Source organism: Triturus cristatus, chromosome 1_2 (assembly GCF_964204655.1).
Source record: "Triturus cristatus chromosome 1_2, aTriCri1.1, whole genome shotgun sequence".
NCBI classification, from domain to species: domain Eukaryota; kingdom Metazoa; phylum Chordata; class Amphibia; order Caudata; family Salamandridae; genus Triturus; species Triturus cristatus.
The window spans coordinates 295,304,794-295,330,123 of NC_140580.1; the positions used below are offsets into that span (position 1 = coordinate 295,304,794).

At 41.6% G+C, this 25,330-nt stretch overlaps 1 protein-coding gene across 2 annotated transcripts in view; it reads left to right on the plus strand.

Moving 5' to 3' along the window:
- Positions 1-25,330, plus strand: part of PLA2G12B (phospholipase A2 group XIIB) — a 200,494-nt gene that overhangs the window by 125,988 nt on the left and 49,176 nt on the right. The window contains exon 2 of one of the 2 annotated variants that reach the window (XM_085603819.1): positions 22,211-22,299. In XM_085603819.1, the coding sequence (XP_085459945.1) occupies positions 22,211-22,299 (89 nt within the window). The remainder of the gene's footprint in view (positions 1-22,210; positions 22,300-25,330) is intronic. The other variant, XM_085603820.1, reaches the window with a different exon arrangement.

Consider the following 25,330-nt stretch of genomic DNA (forward strand, 5'->3'; position numbering starts at 1 on the left):
TTACCTACAAAGTAATTATCATATGCAGTCTGATTCCTTCTAATACACAATTTCCCTTTCTGAGGCCAATCTAAAGCCATAGTCGGACTAGCTTCTCCTTTCAAGTGTCTTTCCATTTCTACATCCCAGCATTTTAAATCTCCTTTCTTCAACCATATCCAAAAATGTATTTTCTTCTTTCTTCAAACTGCAAGTCAAATTGTTTTTAAATATAGATTCTAATGTTAGTTCTTTAGTTTCTAAGAAAAATACACCTAATACCTTTGCAGGTTTTACCTTGTTTAGCTTGTTAATTGATGGTAATTGTGAAAATATGTTATCTACATGTGAAAAATAATACTCTAATTTCCCTGTTTGGTAAAATAAACTAGCTATTACACTACAAGTTACTCTATAAGTTACTGGAAGGTGGTGATAAGTCACTCCCTCTGATACAGATGCCGGTAACTGCATACAAACGTAGCAGTCCCTTATGTTCATTGTCTGTACATACTCATACAACAATTTCGAAAATACATTATTAGAAAAATCCGTTATAGACCTGTCTTTATGTAAATAGTTTTTATCTATTCTATTCGGAACTACCTTTTGAATCTTTTCTATATTGGTTTTGTTTTCACTATGTCCTTCTATTGTATCCTTAAATGAGATCGTGAGAGCAAGTATTCTCCACAGAAGCATTAGTAATCCTGTACAACAACAACACATTTTACACCATCTTTTCAAAAATATACATCTACCTTTGCTACTATCTCTGTTTGCCATTTTTGTTAAAATGGACAGTGTCTTTTGACTTAGCCTCTTCTACTTCACAACTAGTTTGTCTAACCCAAGGCTCTAAGCACCTACTTGGTTCTACCAGTTTTTATCTTTCCCTTAGCAGCTTTCTTGTCTCATTCAGTTTGGCATCTCATCATCTTTCACTTTTCCTTTGTGATCTGAATACAGAATGTCCTGAACATCCGCTTCTTCTCCAATATCGGACAAGATAACTCTCAGGATTTCCGATTCTTTGTCCTCCTCAACCACTTCCAGTACAAACACCTCTGGATTTCCTTGGCTAGCCGCCTCTTCTTTTACTTCAGGCAGGGCCACATACGTCCATTCTGGCGACTTATACTTCTGGTTAGGTTTCCTCATTCTTTTGCTTTCTTTCATTACAACTATTTCTTCGTCTTTTGATTTCTCCTGACTCGACACTTCATTCACTTGTTCAGCTCTTGGTGAATTTACTCGTGTCAGTCGATATCTCAATCTTTTTATTTTATTTGGCCAAACGTCATCTTTTGCTGCTCTTTTCAATTTACTTCCTTTATCATTCTTTTCAGTTCTCCAAGCTCTTTTCCTTAGAACTCGACCTTCAGGTACCTCGTCTTAGCTTTCCTCTGACTCTGTTTCAACTTGCTTTTTACTTTCACCAGCTTCTTTTTCCACCACTTCTTTTGTTTTCCCTACTTCTGTAACTCCTCGAATCTCCGGCACGCAATCTTCCTGCTGACTACTTATCCCTACTTCTAACTGGATGTTGGAATTCCCTACACCTCCTCGGGGGTCTTCCGCAGAAATCTTTCCCTCTCTCTCTGTATCTGGCACCTGTCCATCTAAATGAGTTATTTCAGGTGGAATTTCTCTCAATCTTTCATCCGGAACTTCTCTTTCGGTAATTTCTTTAATTGTCTCTCCACTGTCTTTTTCTTTGTCTTTTCCCTGTCTTTTCCTAGAACATTAAGTTTCTTGTTCAGTCTCTGAGTCTGAGCTGGTACCAGAAATCTGTAAACTTCTTCTCAGGGAAATACTTCTGGGGACGAAAGTTAGATTAGACTCTGATTCCCCCCTTTCAGGATTTTCTTTTGTTTTTGTCTCTTCGTCATCAGATTCAGTACTAGATTTTGATTCGTCAAAATATTCCTTTTCTGTGCTATCCACTGGATTTGAAATTCTCAATGTGTGACTTGCATGAATCCAGTTTTTCAGTCCAGCACACTTCACAGCTGTTGTTGTGGTCAAGATAACTTGTCGTGGTTTTCCCCACCTTGGAACCAAACAGAAACAGGACTTTTATTCTCACCCAGTCCCCTGGGCTCAGATCATGGGCTTGCTTCTTTTCAAGGGTGGTGGCATCTGCTCCAACCTGATGAAACACAGAATGAACTGCGTCAGCCAGGTTTTTACAGTAATCCAACACCATGTCATCAGTTATAGGTAACAGCTTGTTGACTGGTATGAACACATGCCACATCGCTCTCCCCATGATGATTTCATGGGGGCTCAACCCTGTAGTTCTGTCTGGAATTGATCTAATAGTCATGAGTACTAGAGGCAAGACATCAGGCCATTTCATACCTGTGGCTAAACACATTTTCCCTATCCTGTTTTTGATAGTACCATTCATCTGTTCTACCACACCAGAAGCCTCTGGGCGATAGGCACAGTGTAGTTTTTGCTGTACATTCAATGCTTCACAAATCAATTTTATGATCTCATTATGGAAATGTCTTCCTCGGTCTGATTCAATTGTTACTGGGAATCCGAATCTAGGGATAAATTCCCTCAAAAGTAATTTTGCCACTGTTATTCCATCATTTCTCCTTGTTGGGAATGCTTCCACCCATCTAGAAAACAAACAAACCATAACTAGAACATACCTCAACCTGTTACAAGGAGGCATCTCAATGAAATCCAATTGCATTCTGGTAAAAGGCCCTCCTTCTCGACCTATTGTTCCTAAGCTCACCACTGTCTGTCTTCCAGGGTTGTATTGCTGACATATAAGGCATCTTTGACAAAGACTTTCTGCTACAAGTCTAAATGTTGCATTGTACCAATTCTGCTTAAATGACCTGATCATGGCATCTCTCCCTATGTGTCCCTGACCATGATACATCCGTGCCATGGCAGACATCATGCTATCAGGCATAACTGGTCTTCCATCTCGATAGACCCACACATGATCCTTTTCTCTTGGTGCACATCCTGCTTTCACCCACTGTTTCATTTCCTCATCTCCTGCTTCTTCCTGCAATTGCCTCACTTCCTCCCAGGTACCTACAGTGCTAGTAAACATAAAAGAGCAAGAAATCACCTCTTTCTCCTTTGCCCTGTTTATTGAATTCTGACTACGTGCACAGTATTGAGCCATATCGTTGGCGTACTTATTGCCGATGGCGATGTAATCACCACTCTGACTGTAGGCAGCACACTTCACAACAGCCAATTGCCTAGGCAGCTGTATTGCCTCAAGCAATTTTCCCACCACCTCAGCATTCTTAATGGGAGTTCCACTCGATGTCAAAAACCCTCTCTGCAGCCATATTTGACCGAAGTCGTGTACAACTCCGAATCCGTACTGGCTGTCAGTTATCACAGACACTCTCACACTCTTTCCAATCTTGCATGCTCTACTCAAAGCGACAAGTACAGCTACTTGGGCCGATTTTACTCCCTTCAGGTAGGATGCTTCCATTACTGCTGCAACTGTGCATACTGCATAGGCTGCACTCAACATTCCATCATCTGTTCTCAAACAAGACCCATCTACAAACATCACAAAATCACTCTCTGGTAATGGTACATCTTTTATGTCAGGACGTGGTTTGGTACAGAAATCAAGTACATTCAGACAATCATGATCTGCTTCATCTCTGACTTCCACATTCTCAGCATCAGGCAACAAAGTTGAAGGATTCACATTCAAGCATCTTACAAGACTTACATTCGTTGCACCTAATATGACTTTCTCATACTTAGTCAGCCGACTATGTGTCATATACTGAGTGCGACTCCTTGTTAAAAGGATTGCCACGTCATGAGGTACAAACACTTTCACAGGATATCCCATCACAATTCCTTCACTCTGTTCCAAACTCCGACAGGTAGCAGCCACTGCTTTCAAGCACCCAGGTAAGGCTACCACTACTGGGTCTAACATTGATGAGAAGTAAGCAAATGGTCTCCTCCGTTCTCCATGCTTTTGTATTAGAACAGAGAGTGCACATCCATTTCTCTCACTGCAATACAACTCAAACAGTTTTTTATAATCAGGCATACCTAATGCAGGTGCTTCACACAACCCATCTCTCAATCGCTTAAAAGCTGCCAATTCCTCTTTGTTCAAATCAATGGGATCTCTCACATCACTTCTTGTCAAACGTACCAAAGGCTTTGCAGAGAAATTGCTAATCCATTGACGACAGTATCCAACCATTCCAAGAAACATTCTCACCTCTCTTTGGGTCACGGGGGCTCTCATTCCTTTTATGATCCTGATTTTGTCTATTGTTATCTTTCTCAGTCCTTTTTCGATATTATGGCCTAAATATTGTACTTCTTTCTTGCAGAATTGTAATGTTGATGGTGACACTTTAAGTCCTCCATCAGCCAGATGATTCAGCAAGGCTATAGTGTCTATTTCACATGCTTCACGGGTTTTCGACGCCACAAGAAGGTTGTCGATGTATTGGACTAACACTGAAATTTTGTGCATTTCTAGACTCTGCAAGGATTTCTTCAATATCTGATTAAATATTGAGGGGCTTTCTGCATACCCCTGTGGAATTCAGCACCAAGCCAAAATACGCTTGCCAAAACGAAACGCAAAAATCTGCTGACTGTCATGGTGCAATGGGATGGAAAAGAAAGCATGACATAGATCAATCACTGTATACCATTCTGCATCATGGGGAATCTGATACAAAATCGCAGATGGATTTGGTACAATGGGACAACAAGATACAACAATTTTGTTTATCTTTCTCAAATCTTGCACTATCCTGAACTTTCCATTGGGCTTTTTCAGTCCCATAATCGGGGAATTACATGGACTTCTCATTATTTCTCTCAGAATGCCTTGTTTTATCATCTTTTCAATCACAGGAGTAACTCTTTCAATTATTTTAGGTGTCAATTTATATTGAGGGACATTTGGATAGCTTACTCCTTCCTTTACTGTTATTTTTACCGGATCTACATTTCTCATTAGTCCCACATCTTCTCCTGTGAAATCCCAAACGTCTGCTTTTACGGACTGTTTCAATTCTTTAGGTAATTCATCAGGGTTAAATACAGCATAAGTTTCATTAACCTCTTTTTCCCTGTTTGCCATAGTCATTTTATACAACACGTCTTCATCAGGGGTCTCAAAGGCTATCCCATCAGGGGTACAGAATATAGTGCAGTTCATATTACACAGCAAATCCCTACCTAACAATTTCACAGGACTTGCATAACACACGGCAAAGCGGTGCATTTCTGAGAATTTCCCTATGCTAACTTTCACTGGCTCTGTAAGATAAGTTTTAATCTGTCTGTTGGATACACCAACTACTTGGATCGTTTCATTCGAGAGAGGAAAGTTCATAACATCAGCTGACCTGACAGTTGATCGAGTAGCACCAGTATCGACTAGAAAAGTAATACTTTCATTGTTTATCTTCCCATCCACAAATGGGCCTGTCTGATCTACTTCTAGAGTTGCGCCAAGTACGCACTCTTCTTCCTCCCTTCGGCACCGTCAATAACCCTCTTCCGAATCGCTCTCATCGCGTTGTAGCCAATACTGCGAAACAGCGCTAGCGCGTGGCAGCTTGGTTACCTGTTCTTCATTGTAGAATCCTGTCTCATTACTGAATTTCTGTGAGTTTTTGCTCTGTGGAAAAGGCGGTTTTGGCACCTGATTCTGTTGGGTAACAACCTGCTGCTGTCGCTGCGGTTGACCACTCACCTCATTCTGCACCTGTGGATTCAATGATGCATTTTCATTATTAGTACTTAGGGGAAATTTACACTCTGATTTCCAATGCCCTACTCTACCGCAATTATGACACAGGAATTTCTTTTTAGCTTCTTCTATATTAAAATTTCCCTTACCTTTCCCAGGAATACATTTTTGTCTAGGGCCTGTATTATTCACTTGTTCCGCTAATTGAGCTTCCTGCCTCTCTGCTACTTTTACTTGTGCCCACATGGCCTTCTCTTTTAATTTTCGCTGTTTTGCTTCAATCTCATCACTGAAATATTTTGCATGTCTCAATACTTCATCTATTTTCTTATTCTGCCAATCTACAGTATGTTGTTTGATCATCTCACTAATCTCTGGACATAGACCATATACAAATCTGTATACAAAATGACTTAAATCCTTCTCACTCAAATTTTCATCACCGCTGAACTGTTTAAAGGCCAAAATCAGCCTTTCATAATATGCATGTACCGACTCCTTGCTTTCCTGATGGGTTCTGTCAATTTTCACCCAATCTGTCTCTTTAGGAGGTACTTTATTTTTCAGAAAGGCAATAACCTGTTCATATTTCTTCATTACCTCGGGGTCTGGAGCTCCTGTCTTTGGATCCCTAGGGTATTCTTGTGTAGGCCAATTTATCATTAATTTACACTCTGTCCATAAATCTGCTGGCACTATTATGTCAAACAGGCTGTTTAGGTCAATCCATAATACTTTAGACAATTTCACAAATCTGTCCACTTGCCTATACCACTCGACAGACTTTTCGCGTAGTCGAGGGAAATCATTCGTAAATGACAAAATATCTTGTCTAGTCCATGGAACATGTACATATCCTCCTCCTGGAATTTCTCTCATGGGGCACTCTGTCACTACCTTTTCTTTTTCTCTCACCGGGAATGCTGCAAATGTTTTATCTGAGGCATCATCTCGTTTTCGGTACCACCTGCTTCTCCATTATCTACATCTCCCCATTTTCTCAACAAAATAATTATCTCCTTAATCTGACTTATCCGTACTGTGGTGTTCAAATTTTCAACATCTTTTTCAGTGAAATCTATTCGGTATGGTTTTTGTAAAGCCTTTACCTTTTCAATATCTATACCCATTTCATTTGCTACTTCTTCTAGTCTTTCATGCAGATTTTTCGCTCTCCATGTTACACTTTTGCACAAAAATAGTAATTCCTCATCCTGATAAGTTTTTAATTTCTCTGTGGGAATAGTTCCTACTATTAACTCTTCCAGTACCATTCATTATTTGGCCACATCCATTGATTGGGATTCTTTGTCTTTTCTATGCAAGCTTCTCAACCATTCACTCAATTCTTCTGAAGATGAACCTACTGGTTTCTCTACATTACTTTGTTCTAAATCCTTTTGTGTCTCTGGTATTGACTCCATTGTCATTGTATGTCTTTCGGCTATATTTGGGCCTATAAATGGGTTACTCGAAACATTCGGTTCGATTATACTTATTTTCTGTCTCCATGGATTTTCATTTAGACTCTTTTTTGGCTTCTCAATCTGTTTATTGCTATTATAAGGAACTGTTAAACAATGTTCACTCTCTTTCTGTTTATCAAAAATAGGCATCACAGGGCCTATAGTCACTGGAACAGTTACAGCATCTAGATTCTTTGTCAATTCTCTTATCTTTTCAGTTAATTCTAAAGTTGTTTTTGCTAATTCTGCCGAATTTTCACCATTTACCTTATTATCTGACTTTCTCTCTACCTCTCTAATAGAATTATTTTTCTCTAAATCTTGGGACACTGGTTCTGACTTAATGATTCGTAAAATTTCTCTCATTGGGGCACTTGGTGTCAACATTTCTGATTCTGGTTGATACGGAGGTAGATTTTTATAAAACATGTCATCAAGAACATCATCCTCTGACTCATTCACTCCATACCCTCTTAATTCAACATTATGTCTCTTTTCCGTACATTTTCAACTTCAAACTACTTCAGCAGTTCTTACAGGAAACACACCTTCAGTCATACTCGCATTCCGCCACCTTCTCATTCTATCATCATGAGTGTCATGCCCATATCTTCCAAACATGTACTTGTACCTTCCGCCACTCCTCTGTCTCTCTCTATCATGCATTTCATCTTCCCATTCGGTCAATGCTTCAAACTGTGTCGCTAGGTCTTGGTTCTAGATTCATCATTCTTTCTCTCAAATTTCTCAAAACTGCTCAATTAAATGAACCATGCTCTGGAAATGCTAAAACTCCGTCGTCTCTAGTGTATTTTACCCAATTGTCTAACCAAATGCAAGTATGATATCCGTATTTCGCAAACATCAAGGATGCAGGGGTTTTCGTGGAGGAAGTAACTGTCCTTCCCTAGTCACAATCGGTTTGTCCTTTTTAAACCACTTCTTAATTTTCCCAAACCAGGACTTTTTCTCCTTTTCTGGTGGATCCTAATACATCTTTTCTGTCTTCAGTGTATCGCTAGCCTCTCCTTACAACTGTACTGTTGTTCTTGACCAATCGTAGCGCAACTCACACTAACGCACCAATCCGGAGCATCTACGTCACCCTGTAATTCTCCACTCCTAGCGCAGCGTACACTAACGCACCAATCAGGAACGTCTACGTCTCTAGCTGACTAGCCGATCCCAGCGCGGTCTTTCTGACGTCAGCAGCCGCTGCCGCAGCTCCTGCTCCTGTTGACCCCTCCTTTACAAAACTCTCTCGGTAAGCTTTTTACGTTTTTCCGATTCACAAATCTGTTAGTCACAACATAAAAATGCCACCATTGTCCGCTTCGCTAACCAAAGAACAGTCAATGACCTTTCTCACAAGAATTCCGTCTTTCCCGAGAGCAGTGCTTACCTCTGCCTTTCCATTCACGTACTTTCACACGGAAAAATGTAGTACATTCACACAGAATTCTGTCTTTCCCGAGAACAGCGAACAGTCTGTCCTACTACAGAATTATGACATTCGTTAACAAAGTAGCACTTCCCTCTAGTTTATCCTTCTAGCAAGCTAAGGGAAACACCTATTACCTTTCCAGTGATAACGTTATCAGAGTACCTTCTGGACTCCTGGTACCTAAGACCAAAATTTCACAGGTGACCTTCGCTACCATACAATTCTTTCATACAAGAGATATTTCTAATGGCCATACACACGACGATGTTACCGAACCGAACCCAGACAATGCGTCGTGCAACTTCTCTCGTTACACGTTTTCCCTGTTTGCCTACAGGACAACAACAATTCCGTGTTTCCCGAGAGCAGCGCTTACTTCTGCCCTACTATGGAACTGTTACAAACTTCCGGCTTCCTACATCCCAGAAGCCGTGCAAACAACATAGAACCTGACGCAACTCCACAGAGTGTTAATACATAAACTAATATCAATCAATAATCAATAAGCTATTTACAGGCATTAATCACCAAACCAAAACAATAAAAACCATCATCTTGCTACCAGAAAAACTGTTGCAGCGCGGAAACCTGGGTATCGAGAATCAAGACAAAACTCCGTACCTAATATATCCTCCCTTCGTCACAGACAAAATATCACATTAACACATTCACTCGTACAATCATTGGTGGGGCCCATAACACCAACATTCACACTTCGCTTCTCACTGGCCTGTTCTTACGGGAGGAATAACTGTTTCCAAGCGCTGACATGAAAGGAATACCTTATAACCTAGAGAGAGAGAGAACTTATTTATACTTCTATACACTAATACATTTTTTACTCCACATCATTAAGATACTCCTCCCACGTAAATCGATGGATCAATTTAGTTGGATTGAGTTTGATGATTTAGTCCAGTTTAAACATACTCAAAATTCCTGATCTACTCCCCTTCAATAAACAACTAAACACATTTTCTTGTTAATCAATAATTTGTTTATCTAAATAATGCAAGAATTTAGTTCCATCTAGTAAATTTATTAATCATTACGAAAATCACAGAACACCATATTTACCTATTCTGGCTATCGGTCGTCCTCTAAGTCATCAAATGTAGTCATCAGCACGCTACAGTCCCAAAGATCGGGTCAAGGACCAGAGACGTGCAAGTATCGATCAGTGCCCATAGAATTTTCAATATTTCGTAGTTCATCCAGAAATTGGGCAGCAATTCAGTCTGTCAAAGATTCAGGAGCACAGCCGTCACGTAGCGTCACCGTCGTCTCCGTCAGCAAAGTAGAACCGGAACAGCAAGCTTTTTCTCTCTATTTTAACATCGTTTATATAATGAAAATAAGGACCAAAGTAACAATATTGAGAATTTGGGCTAATCCCATTGGTCGGTTGGAATCGTCCGGTGTAGTTTCGCACAGTCCATGATGTCATATTGTCAGGCATGATCCATCCGGTTTCTTGCATAAGTCCTTTGTTTGAACATTTGGCAAGTGTCCCTTCGTGACCTTGCTAAGGCTCATCGTGTTTGGGGTCAGGCTGAGGCTACTGGTACGGGTGCTTGGCGCATGCGCACTTGGTCTGAATCCTCGTGGAATGGTAGCCGTCGCGTCGTGTGTGTCAGGCGGCCATCTTGCTTTTAGGCCCAAATGATAACTTAAGCAAAATAAACACAAAAAGTAATTAAAACATTGAAATAATGAATATAATGTTAAACCCTCACTAATTCCCCTATGTGCTTGTAATTATGTAGCATATGGCTACATTTAAAGCGTTCATATTCACCCAGTGATGTCATCTGGTGCAACATACGATAACGTCACGAAAGCAACATATATCATGCGATATTCTATTTCTCTAGTATTAGTATGCGTACATAGGTTAATTACAAATTATTTTAGCCATGCAAAATGCAAATCCCACGTATGTTTCATACATTAGTAATGTTGATTAAATTTCACTCAAACACATTAATAATATTATAATTAATAGATTATTCTAATTAGTATGAACATGCAGAATGGGGGGGATATACAAAATGTTGTACTACCCGCTCTATCACAGTCATTCTGGCTGGGCAGCAGGATACCACCGCCACCTTGACATCCTGGTTAGATATTCCGCCCACCTGTGGTATTGGCTTTATCACTTCTTTTACTCCTTCTCCTGCGATGTTCTTAGGATATTTGATGATGTTTTTGTCATCTGTTGTTTCTAACTCATCAACAAAATCATCAAAGGTTTTAATCCAAGCAGTCCTTTGAGTGATAAGACTGATTTTTGATGGTATCACATGAAGACAGCGATTTTAAGAAATCGGCAGCATCATACTTTGCACTGTTTTCTGCAGCTGCTGCCAGGATTATATGCTGTTCAGGCCGCACTTGACCTACAGCGTCTTCTGGCCCAGTGTCACCGCTGTGAGCATCAGCCCGCTGACTAGTGCTTGGACCGTCGTGCACAACTGGAGGTGGTGAGGCACCATCTAGTTTGACAGTGAGTAGCGTTTTTGTCTCTTGCTCTTGTTGTTCGCCACTCGCAACCTTCTGCATTGTACCTGATTTTCTTTGTCTAGCCTTCCTTTGCATTTATCTGCTTTCCCTCACAGCGTTCTCATGCGAATGGCTGTTGCCGCTTGTTACGCTTTCTGAACCTGGCAGTCACTCGCTTTAGCGTTACCATCAGTGCTTTAAATGGGCCGGTACTCACCGGTACTGAGTTCCGGCACTTCTTTTTTTCCCCTCCAAGAGTACCGGCACTTCTCCGTTACGAAATAGAGTACCGGTACTCACTGTTACACATAGTCATGTGAGCATGCATCGCATTTCTACACTGCGGCGCATGCTCACATATTGGTGATTGCACAAGGAGGGCAGTGACGCCATGGCGTCAAGGCAGAGCAACGTGTGACCCAGGCTTGCGCCTATTGGACTCAAAGGGCTTCAGCCCCCCCCGTCGTGTGTGGTAGCCTGGGATGAGACAGCTTCTCGGGCACACACACAGCCGCACCCGAGTACTTCACATGTCTTTAGAAGACCTTTTGCTTGTTAACAAGGCTTTGATGTGTTTCACCCCTTATTAGAGCCCCTGCAGCTCCACTCTGCCTTTTGCTTGAAGAATCAGCCGTCCCCCCCCCTCCCCGAAATATGACCTTAGTTGCACCTCTGGTGTGACCTCACCCGCCAGAAAGCTGTGCGCAGGAAGAAAGGGAAGCTCTTTAGAAAGCACAATTTGCTCTGGCTTTCCCTTTCTTCTTTGCAAAAAAGACGGAGAGGATAGCACAGCAGCTGGCGGGTGAGAAAGGGGACAACTGAGGAGAGCTTTCAGAAGTGAAGGGGTATAAGCACAGTCAGCTGAAGAAATCGAGGCGTTATCTGAAGAAGAAGAAAGGGGCAAGCAAACGATATAAGAGAATACACTCATTGTTCACATTTCCGAATAGAATCCAGCCATATTAGCTTTTTCAGGTAGTTTAGTTTTTTTGCTTCTGGACTGGTTCTGGTTCTATTTCTTCACGCTTGATAATTCTCATCTGCACATGGTGATTTTCTCCCTCCTCCGCTTTCACTTTTGTGCTCTCTTGCCTTGGACCACCCCTCCCCTCCTCATATGTTCATCAGATTCTTTATCGACTTCTTGGTGACGTAACTCAGTGGCCTCAATCCTTAATCTTTCATCCTGTCTGAATGTCCGTGTGACGCCAGAATTGCCTTCCAAATTTTCTTTTTTGTGATCTGTTTAATAACATTGAATGTAATATATTGATGTTTCACCCTTAGATTTCCCCTGAAGAAGGGCGAACATTACGCCCGAAATGCATTGGGAAGATCAAGCTATATTCCATGTACTATAGGACTTTGTAAACATGAACTCTCTTTTTTTCACCATGGTAGAAGTGTGAATAAACAACACTTCAACAAGAAGAAGCTATGACTTGTCTCTTACATTTATAAACGGCTTTTGATGGTCTGATGATGAATACAGTTAACTGTCTTGTTAAACAGATAAATGTTGTTTAATTTGTTCCTTACTCATTTTTGAGTGTCAAGGGTAGTGCAGTCCCTGTCTAGTGCACTTCGCTCTAGTCTCTTACGCTATTTTGAATTAAGGTGGCGGGTGGAACCACCTCAGGGTCAGCACACCAAGCCTAATATAAGTTTTTGGAAAACGTTATCCATTTGGTATTATTATTCAAACTTGAGTGCACGCCAGCTGTTTGTTTCTCTCCCACATTCAGTGCATTAACTTCCACCCTCAACAGCTAACTGTAGCACCACACTCAACATGTCTTTTGAGGACATTCTCAACCTTACTGCCAATAAGGCAGAAACTAAGGCATATAGCGACACTGAAGCTCAAGAAATTTACGGACTCATTCGGGAGGCTCGCACATTCGACGCCACACAGGGCTCAACCACGCAACAATTACGACAATTGGAATATTTGATGCGTCGCGAAATCAACCAGCGATTGCATGCCACGACTTTAGTACAGTACCACAAAGCCAGCAGGATTCCGAGAGGGCTGAGACTTCCACTTAGGCCTATGATGTTTAAGATGAATAAGAAATTTATGGAGAAGTGGTATTCAATACTCAACAAATGCTCATTAGACTTAATTTTATTGATTGTGGAAGAACTTTCCAAGGTCTTGGCTGATCTTGAAACAGAAATCTCCGAATTACAAGATTCCTTAAAAAAACACATGACCGGAGAAGATTGGTCACAGTCTCTTGAAATGATTAACAATAAACTGGATGGTTATGCCAAGGAAATTCACGAACGCAAAGTCCGCAAGTTTAGGCGAGATACCATCGACTATAAACTTGACGAGGTTTACTCCTGGGCGGAAGTCTACGCCCAGAAGCGAACCTTTGCTAAATCAGGTAATGCTTCATCTGAGGAGAGTGTAGTCTCTGTTAGTGAAACCCGATTAACCAGACCTCCGGTACCATCTTCAAGTGAGTCAGGGACTGCAGCTGTTCCATCAACTTCCAGCACTAAGGTTTCTTTTTTAGAAACAAGTCCAGCAGCCAACAGCCCACCAACGAATCAATCTTCCCTCGACACGATTCCACCAAAACCCGCAGAGGCAGCGGAAAGTACAAAAACACAAAGCACAGGCAGGAGACAGAAAAAACACTAGTTGTGAACATTTCCTCCACCAGCTTGTCAGAATCTCAAATCGCTCTTCTTAATAAGGGAACATCTTTTGTTCCTACTCATCACACCACTCCATTTCAATCGGAAGTTGAATTTTACAAATTCATGAGAAAACTAAGACTGCAATACTTTTTTTCCACCCAAATTGTCTCCGCTCCGACGGCTAGTGTGATGGAATATAAGGAGTTTAAACCTAAAAGCACTTTCGTATCCCCTGTCTCACATAAAGTGCAAGACACTTGTGAGTCATTGGTTAAACATGACTTACTACACCTTAGCACACCTTCGAAAAAACACCAGAATCTGACACCTCAGGACAAAACAGCATTGAAAAGCCTGAGGAATAACTCCTCCCTCACATTTCATGCGGCCGACAAAGGTGGCGCACTGGTCATTATGGACACAAGTTTTTATGAATCTGCAATCAGTGAAATGCTGTCTGATGAGTCCACTTATGTACCATTGCAATCGGACCCAACAGCCGAGTTTCAAGACATTTTGATCACCATCCTTAAACATGCTAAAGATATGGAGTGGATTAATACTAAAACATACGACTTTTTGTATAATAAACATCCGCGTAGACCAGTCATCTACGCACTCCCCAAGATACACAAACGCCTCATCAATCCACCATTTCGACCAATAGTATCAGGGTGTGATTCCATTCATGATCCTATTGGTCAATATCTAGATTACTTTTTGCAACCATTTGTTCAGGCAGGTTCAACATACGTACAAGACACCACACACTTTCTGAAAATGCTTAATAATCTTAATCTTCAGAGTTACGATGACATATGGTTACTGACAGTTGATGTTGTTGCCTTATACACCTCAATCCCACACTCTGAGGGTATTGAAGCAATTGAGTGGGCACTTCTCCAAATGGACACCATCCATGCCAACAAAATTTTTCTTTTAGAACTTTTACACTTTTGTTTATTTCACAGTTACTTTAAATGGAAAGACAGATTTTTCCTACAAACTCATGGAACATCTATGGGTTTTGCGGGAGCTCCCAGCTACGCAAATATCTATATGATGAAATTTGAACAGGAGAACATCTTTAATGACAGGGAATGGACAGACAACCTCATCATATATCGCCGATACATCGACGATATTTTTATTATGTGGCAAGGTAACAGACAGGTTTTGGAATCAAAACTTATAGCTCTCAATGATTTCAATCCCAGAATCCAGTTCACATATACATTGGACAAACATTCAATCTCGTACCTTGATGTACACATAGAACTATCTTCCAACCACATGGTCACTTCTTTGTTTAAAAAACCTACAGACCGCAACAACACGCTTCTTTACGACAGTTTCCATCCGCAATCTCTGAAAAGACATCTTCCTTATTCTCAATTTTTGAGAATTAAGCGCATCACCTCTGATAGCGCTCAACTTCACACCACCCTTGAAGATACTAAAACTCAGTTCTTGGCACGTGGTTACCCTAAAAAACTCATTGAATCTTCAGTTGAACGTCTTAATCAGGTATCTAGATCAACACTCCTTGAGAAACGCATGAAACCAACTCAAACTAGGGAAGTTTATGTATACAAGTTCTCGACCCTCTCTCCTGCCATCAAAAAAACCATCCTTACCAGATGGGATATATTGCAGACTGAACCAGATTTTGGGAATCTGTTCACAAACCCACCGCTTTTTGCATACAAACGCTCCAACAACTTGAAGGAACTTCTCAAAAAATGAGAACCTATTATTGATCTGGCACCCAAAGGTATGACTAAATGTTACAATTGCTCTCACTGTAATAACGTAATTACAGGTGTTTCTCTGGCTCACCCCTGGTCGGGTAAGCCGGTCAAATTTCACTTTACTGCCAATTGTAACACTACAAATGTCATATACATCATTCGATGCCCTTGTGGCCTATATTATGTAGGCAAAACTGAGAGATCTTTACGTACTCGTATTACGGAACATAAAAGTCGCATTCGCACTAGATCCACATCCTCACCACTTGCTAGTCATTGGTGCGATTCACACCACACGATTGCTCAACTCAAATTTAGTGTGATTGAAGTTATCAAATCCTGTAATGATCGCGACATGAGCAAATTTATTGTTCAAAGGGAGTCCTTTTGGATTCGGTATCTTAATACCTTGAGTCCCAAGGGTCTCAATGATAAAATTGAATTTGCATGCTTTCTGTAAGCACCACCATCTTTACACCAAAAAAAAGGGGGGGTACATGGTCGTCCCTACTTGCATCAGAGCTTTATCGTACGAACTAACTCTGCTTTACGCTTAAGTTTGGTATTTTTCACTACTGTCTCCACTATTATCTTATTTCACTTCTAACAGCTTTGGGTCTCATGCCACACATAGCACATCACACTCCTTCACCATAATCACTTACATTCACATTATTTCTCATTATTGGTAATATATTATGTCACAGTAGGAGACTCGCCAACATCACCTTTGTTATCTGTTAACAATGACATTCTCACTCACTCATGTATCTACTATAGTAGTATATTGTATATGCGTGATGTTCTCACTGTTAGACATATTGTCAGAACTCTCCTTCAACCAACATTGTAAATAGGCAGGATGCCATTTGTGATGCTCTTACCGTTAGACATATTGTTAGTACTTTCCTCCGATTAACACTGTAAATAGGCAGGATGTCACTTAGGGATCATTATTATTTATTAGATTGTAAATAGGCAGGACGTTGTTCATTTTACTTAAAGTTTGCGTGTGCACTTTTCCACGTTGACAATGTCGATCACAGGTGTGTTTTCACTTTCTGCGCATTTCTCTGGTGTCCACATCTTGTCTCTTCACGCTTTCTCAACATTGTCCTTTTTCACTTTCTGACCCGCTCTCTATTAGATAGAGCACACTTCCCAATACAAGATGGCCACCTCTGGTCTCACTCGTTATAAGTCCCTCTTCATTTTCATACATTGTGACTTCCTCTCGTGAACACAACCCGGACTTCTCCGGTATCCACGGGCGGGACTTTTGCTGCTCCGATAACCTACGGACCAACTGTGCGGAAACTGATAGAATCCCCCAGGTAACCTGTTCTACATCTTTTTATTTACTGATCTTTTCGTTCGCACTACAACGTGTTGTGTTTAACTCCCCGCATTCATTTCCCGCAGGCTCCTTTCTCCCTCACCATATCGCCTCGCCTTCGCGTCTACACACACAGTCTACGACTGTTTTCCAGTGTCAGCTATGGTTCATAGAACGCTCGGTAAGCCCTCTCACTATGCTCGACCAGTGTCGGATGACTTAATTTGTTTCACTTATCCATTTTGCAATATTTTAAGGGACAGGTTCCGTTTTTTATCTCTTGCAGATTATTTCATCTCATTGTTCACATTTCCGAATAGAATCCAGCCATATTAGCTTTTTCAGGTAGTTTAGTTTTTTTGCTTCTGGACTGGTTCTGGTTCTATTTCTTCACGCTTGATAATTCTCATCTGCACATGGTGATTTTCTCCCTCCTCCGCTTTCACTTTTGTGCTCTCTTGCCTTGGACCACCCCTCCCCTCCTCATATGTTCATCAGATTCTTTATCGACTTCTTGGTGACGTAACTCAGTGGCCTCAATCCTTAATCTTTCATCCTGTCTGAATGTCCGTGTGACGCCAGAATTGCCTTCCAAATTTTCTTTTTTGTGATCTGTTTAATAACATTGAATGTAATATATTGATGTTTCACCCTTAGATTTCCCCTGAAGAAGGGCGAACATTACGCCCGAAATGCATTGGGAAGATCAAGCTATATTCCATGTACTATAGGACTTTGTAAACATGAACTCTCTTTTTTTGCACCATGGTAGAAGTGTGAATAAACAACACTTCAACAAGAAGAAGCTATGACTTGTCTCTTACATTTATAAACGGCTTTTGATGGTCTGATGATGAATACAGTTAACTGTCTTGTTAAACAGATAAATGTTGTTTAATTTGTTCCTTACTCATTTTTGAGTGTCAAGGGTAGTGCAGCCCCTGTCTAGTGCACTTCGCTCTAGTCTCTTACGCTGTGTCTGATATCAAGCATTTCTCAGATACGAGGCCTATTCCAGATTGCCAAGTATGCTTTTTTGCTGTCATACACAAGCTCGGTCACACTTTTTGGTATTTCTTTGTTCTTTAAACCCGATAAGTGCTACTCTCCAAACAAAAACGCTTCAACACCCCATCAGGGGTAACAAGTGCTATATAAATGCAAACCTTTTTCCCTCTTCTATCCCTCCGCTATCCTTTTGAATCCAAATAACTGACTAACCTATCCACCACTCAAATTACTTTCACATTTTACCTATACTAATTCAACACTAATCCTTCTTGGGTTCCGGAGTAGCGTGCTACTCGCCGAAAAAGCGCTTCAACGCCTCATCAGGGGTAGTCAGCGCTACATAAATGCAATTACAATACAATACCTTCAGTGTGGGTGGATTTGGCCAACTTCTACAAGCCCATGATGGGAAGTGTTACAGTGGTTAAGGTGCTTTCATGGGTGTCTGAATATTGTTAAGGAGGCTAATGAGCAGAGAGTTGCCTCTATTCAGGTGGGTGAGGACCAGGGCTTCGACTGACACAGACATCTGGAAGGAAGGATGTCTGGAGGCAGAGCTCTTACCATACTGGGACAGGCCCATATCCAGTTACCTGCCACAGATGCAGAAATGACTAGATTCCCCAAACAGTGAATGTTACTAACATCCTCAAATGATCACAAACGGGGAAATTCAGTTTTATTTCTGCATGTCAAAGACTGTCTGCCTTGGAGAAGGGACACTTACAGCCTGCCTTTCACCTCCTTTTATAGCAAATTGATGCAAATTCACATAACTTTCTGGGGAAAATAACTGCAGTTTTCAGCTAAATAAAGTAAAATCATCTATTTTAGGTGGGGTTTACCTTTCATTTGCTGCCTTCTTCCGGATGCACACCCAACACTCCCGCTTGGGATTTCTGCACCCACAGAGTGCCACTACTGTGTTGTGACAAAAGTATAATATGCAAATGGATTTCCATCCATGTAAAATTAGTGAATTGGCAAAGTGGTACACAGACTACTGTAAATATTGTCCCAAGAATGTAGTTGTCATTTCAGATGTGGCCAGAGGGCTAGACCCCTCAGGCCAGGCAGGGAGCTTAAGAACCACCCACACCACTACAGGCTAGGACACATATCCCCGCACTGGAAGGAGGGAACAGGCAGAGAAGTCAAAAGAAGGAAGGATCATGGTAAGCCGGGGAATCGCAGGTATGTCTTTCCAGGACAATGCTGGGGAGGCGTCCATAAGTGTGCGGCTGTGAGCAGTACAGAGATATAGACGAGAAGTGCCAAATGTCTGCCCCTCCCAATTTCCATTACAGCAGCTTAGAAATCTGTAGGGTTCCACTGCACTATGAGGTGCACCAGACTGGTCATCACGTTGACACAACAACTGGCTGTATCTGGTATTCATGAAAAAAGTGAGCCACACAGTAGGAGTGGGAGCACCAGGGAACCCAAAGCACCCAAGGGAGGAAGCCAAGCCTTGGACTTGAAGAGAAGGAGCAGGCCTAAAGAAAGCTTTGAGCATCAAATACATGTTGGTACAGGGTGCCTCCCTTTTCAGAAACAATGGCTACAGCAGGCCTGCTGACCACCATCATCAGTGACACCGTGCTCATATGTACATGGTTATATGTGCCTCCATCCCTTTACTAACCCCTCAGAATTTTGGACTAGGTTTTGCTGGGTGGCACAGTATCTGAAAGTGAATGAAAGGGTGAAATATTATTGCTCTGTTGTGAGACTCCAGATAACTTTCTTCTCCCAGGATCACTAGCATGACAACTGATGGCTTCCTTCCATCCGATGCAGGTCAGAGTTGCATTTTAGGATGTAGTCTTTTTTCCTTTAATTAATTTTCAGTAAAACAAGTCTCTGCACCTTTTAATGTTTTGTTTAATATACAGGTGCCTCTGACAAAAAGGGAAACCTGATAGTTACCTTTCAATAGTCTGTCAACTAGTACAACTTAATACATGCAAGGGCATCAACAATAAATTGCAGAGGGAAGCAATTTGTCATCATTCGCAAATTCTTGAGCCCTTCAAATGTTTTTCATAAGACCCACCCTTAGTCCCGCCTCTATCCCCGCCTCCTTGCCACGCCCCCAGCTCTATCTGATGAGTACCTGCACTTTTTGTTCCCCATTTAAAGCACTGGTTACCATACTGTATGAATTACGGCTGTGTGTTAAGTTGTGGCGTTGTACTTCTCTTCTCAGTCGTACTAGCAATTTTCTGACGGACAATAAATGAAACTTTTTGTGGGGTCTTCATTGCTTATGAAAGTCTCATACTGGTGGGAGTTGCGCTTTGACTCCACATATGCCAACTGTTGATTCTTCCCTTCGACTGAGGCACACGTGGCACACAAACAGTTTGCTGGACCTCTACAAACTCTCTGGGAGAGCACTCTTGACTCTTCAGGTTGCGGGGTTGTCGTACCACTATCTCTTTGACGGTTGTATTGACCTCCGCAGTCCAGTAGCATGTAAATAAATTACACCACACACGGAACTCTGTATTACATGTTCTTATTCTCTAGAGTGTAACCATTAAATGAAACGTACTCCATCATTGATTTTTTTTAAAAAAGCACCCAATCACTTACGTCACTAGACTACAAAGTCTGTTAGGGAATATAAGTGTCCTGTGCTCTATATTACACAAGACATGACACCCGTACCAGGTCATGTGTAGTGCTTGACTAGGTGTAACTTTGATGAACAGAGGTTGTCTTACTCTTGTGTATTTTAGTACTTTCTAGTCCTGCCCATCCCAACTTTTTCCTCTTAACTCCACCAGTTTAGTAGCACCTATTCCCTTTTTTATCATTCCCTTTTATCCCTCCTTCATTTGCACCTAAAGAGTATACATACACATGAACACCCCACCATAAGGTGTAGCCTTCCCCTCCTCGTTTCTTAACATTATTCAAATCTTGATCCACCAAATGATCTGAGCATTATGACTGCGATGTTATCGTATGACTGACAAAATGCTGCACCTGGTCTATCGTTGATCTCTGATAGATATCAAGCACAGCCCTGAAGAAGGGAGAAAATAGACCACTGTGAAAGAGGTGGAACAACGGCTTTTATATTAAGTTATTCATGCTCATCTGTTACAACCATAGAATTTCACAATACACCAGAGACCAGCACCTCTAGGTGATAGGACAACGTTATCCCCGATGCAAAACGAGTCAAAGTACTGTACCAGCCAGTAACAGCAACTCCAAGAGCTGGAATTAGTGGCTCCAATAAAGGACTTCTCATAATGAGGGCGTAGTTACTATATTGAAGGATGATGACGATAGCCTAATGTGTCCAGTGTGCTTGTTGCAATAGCAGTGTACAACAGCATGAACAATACCATGCTGATGGGAAGGCAGAAAGAAAATAAAGCAGGTTTAGGTGGCAGAAAACTTTGAGCAACCATTAAGTGGTGGTAGGAAAGGAAAAGTGAAAAGTGTGGTCTATTGAAGAGATGTCCACTTATACCTGCTGTGGATTTCTTAGATTGCCCCATGCATGTGAGACTCTCCCATTTCAGAAGCACTATCTTGTGAGTTGCTAGCTTCCACAGGAGTGCGCTACTTCACATCACAGAAGGAACTCGAGCCGCCTATTATGTTCTACAATAGCTGGAGCCAGGAATGTCATAGAAGAACCACCAATGGATTGACACTGCTACAGTTCTTGACCTCTGTCTCCTTTTATCTACTCTGGTGAAATTTAGAGTGAGTCACTAGCTTTACTCTCAATGCAGGAATCGTTATATCCACTTCCTGTGGCTTAATCAGTATTAAAGGTTGTGTAATATCACTTTTTGTGGTGTCATTGGGTCAAAGTTCACTTGGTATCCAGTGATGACATAAAATACTGTGTAATATCATATCTGCTCCCACATTTTGAACAAATAATGCCAATACCCATGTCGTGAGCTTTTTTAGCATGGTGGATCATGTTAGAGGTCATTTGAGAAGAATGGTTGGGTCTTAGGTTGTGACTCATGGAGTTTCTAATAAGTAGGTAGTATACAATTACGGCCTTTTTATAATCGACCAGAGAACAGCGTATGACAGGTATCCACCGCTGTTTGGTTTTCTGCTTCTGCCCCGCCTCTTGTTTTTAAAACATGCTACAGTGGATGCTACACGTGCACAGGTACATGGGTAACTAATATGGACAATGTAAATCAATGCCCTTGTAAGAGCATTTTGGTAGCACTACATCAGTTCAACGATTGAACTAATTGGACTAGTTTGTATGTTATGATTGCTTTGAAAAGGGAAGTCTTCATTGCTAACTGTCTCTCCCTCTTCCCTGCTTTCACCCAGGTAAGGCTCCGATGCCCAGGCCCGAATACAAGGCGCCAGAGCCCAATGGATGCAGCTCCTACTTCATGGGTCTCCAGGTACCAGAGAGTGTATGTACAACTAACCCCTAATAAGCAACATGATTCCGCCTTAGAATATTAACCACTTCCACTTATTAACCTATACAAATAATAACCTACGGTCACTCCTGAAAAATGCAGTTTCGGGCTACTTGAACCACTTCATGATTCATAACAGCGCAATAAAATGGAAACAACTAGTGTGTATGCTAATCAGCGCGTTCCATTGGGTTAGTTAGTAGCTGTTCCTGCTTGTTTTACATCACTCTCACTTCTTCACACCTTTTCGTGTCCTCTTTCCTTCCTCTAATGCCCTCACTCAGTCCATTTTTTGGAGAGTGGGATGAGTTAGTAGTTTTAGGGGCACAAGGAATAGATAATTGTACCGTAATTGCATTTCTATAGTGCTTACTACTCTGACGAGGCGTTGAAGTGCTTTATGATCTGCAGCACACTACTCTGAAACCCAGTGTTGGTAAATCCAGTGATTATTAGTCATTCCTGATTATTGATGGTTCTTGGGAATAGTATTGTTCTTTCAAGGAACTATTCTATACATTTCCTCCATTTCCTTTTAGAAGATTAAGTTGATAAAAGTTAGGTTTGATCATTAGTGTCAATTCATGCAAATGGAAGGTGGAAGGAGTAAATGAGTTTAGATATTGTTAAATTACAATTAAATAGTTACAAATAATGAGAGTGTGTGGTTTATGAAAATGACAATGTTGCAGGAATATAGTAGAAAATAAGGCAGACAGGCATCCGACATAGAATTGATTGGCAGTAGCAGCTGCTACCAGACTCCAGTTGTGGGGCGGGGCTGGGGCAAGAGGGTGGGGGGGGAACACTTACCAGTGACAGCCGGCGGTCCGCTGCCTCTTCTCCGTCCTCTTCTTCCTGGTCCGGGCCTGCAACAGAAAGTACCAGGCTCCCGATAGCCAATCACAATGCTGCAATTGGCCTGAGTGCCGTCAGCGCTCAGCCAGGGAATGGGGGCCTGGACAATGTCTCCATATAGGCTGTAATGCAGCCTGCATGGAGAATATGGGAAATGTGCATGACTGTTTTTGGTGGCCCAAGAGGGCTGACCAAACAGTCATGTGCACTTAGAAGTGGGCAAACCACTCCTCCCCTGCTCTTCTCTCCTCAGAGCAGCCCCGCTCTGCCCGCACCGAAAGCTGCAGCAGCAGAAGGGAACATAAAATGATAATAACATGAGTAATTATCATTTTATGTTTCCTGCTGCGGAGCAGTGGGGCAACGCTCCTCTGCCTTAGCGGAGGAGCCACCACTGTTGATTGGTGATCATAGCCTAATTGTAATTACATCGCTACACGCTATAGAGCACAAGAGGACAGACAGCTGGAGCACAGGGGAGTGGTACATTGTTAAAAGTTTCTTTGCATTTTTGAGTCACTCTGAATGAATATTTCACTACTTAATGTGTACAGCTGGTTGCCAGGCACCAGCAATTATTTTTGTGGGATGACTTCTTTTTCACCAATAAACTTTGGCCTAGAGCAAGAGAGAGAATGAAAAAGATAGGAAAACAGTGATAAACAGAGAAATCAGGGAATAGAACCTGCAACAATGAGATAAAGAGATTCAAAGTCTAAGAGGTGGAAGAAAGAGACGTAGGGTGGATTCAGGGCTAGGCAGCCTTGCTACTGGGCAACTTTGACACTACACAGTGCAAGCGACAAGCTCCTATTTTGAGATATTCGTTTCTACTTCTTCTAGTGCAGTAGGTGTGGGTTCCTATATGGCACAGCTAGCTAAATGACAACTGCTTTTATAGGAATAAGCAACCCTTACTTTATCTAACAGAGTAATTATCTTTTTGCAAAATGGCACAGGTTTTACACAGATCACCCCTTCCTCCATTCCCCTGCCCAGACTTATCAAATTGTTATCTATCTTCTTATATTGAAACACTCTAAATAGTCTACTGATGACACTGGACCTGGAAATTGCCAATCCAAAATGCTCTATCTCGGGGAAATGAAGGCCACATTTCACTGGGCAGGGGGTTCCTTATGTGTTGATTTTATTCTGTTCCCTACAGCCTCAAACAGAAATGTTAAGAACTTTGAGGTCATACAGCCCGCATCTAGTGATCACTCCTTTCTGTACTTCATGTTTAGCTGGCACCTGCCCAAAAAACGGGCTCCAACTGTATATCTAAACCAACACTAACCAATGTAATTAACAAGGACCCCCTGCAGAATTAATTACTAAATTCCTAGGGCAGGGCAAATATGCAATTGAAGAAACAAACCCTCTAGGCAATCAACTGTGTCTGACAATTAACAGACCATAATACCAAGCGACATGATGCTATGAACTCAGTGTAACCACACTGTTCATTTTTTTTTTAACTTTGGCGTTTCGGAACTGGCGTGCGGTCCGCCTGCCTGCGAATATACTTAACGGACAAAGGCTCTGCACTATCTGACGGACCATATTGCAACATATCAATTCTATTGGAATTAACTAGATTATACTATTCATTCGTCTCTCACCTTGATAAGACTATACTAGGGATTCCTAGCATCTACCTCGGATTCAAGATTTCTTGTAAGGCATGCATTTCCGCATTCTACGCCATAGGGTATTTACCTATTGAACCCTAAGTACGGATGTTACCGAGTTTGAATTGAACGCTTTGACATATTTTCAGTGTCCAAATAATTGTGTGACTTTCCTGATGAAGGCGCAGGGTGCGCCGAAACATGCGTAGAAAAGAAGATTCATTTTTTGTTAGGCACGGAGAGATTAAGTGATTTGCCCAGAATCACAGGATGTTCAGCGTCATTACCGAGACTCGAACCCAGTTCCCCAGGTCCGAGGTCGAGCGCACTAGCTGTCAGGCCAACTCCTCTCCCCCAAATTGTTGTCCATCATGGAGTCTCTCGCAGTGGACCCACCAATAATCTCATTCATTAGAAACCTGTACAGACACTCAGAGGCAGTAGTCCATTACGGGGAAAAAGGGGAGTGTAAAAAAACTTTTAGGATTGATAAAGGGGTAAGACAGAGTTGTGTTCTTGCCCTCTCTCTC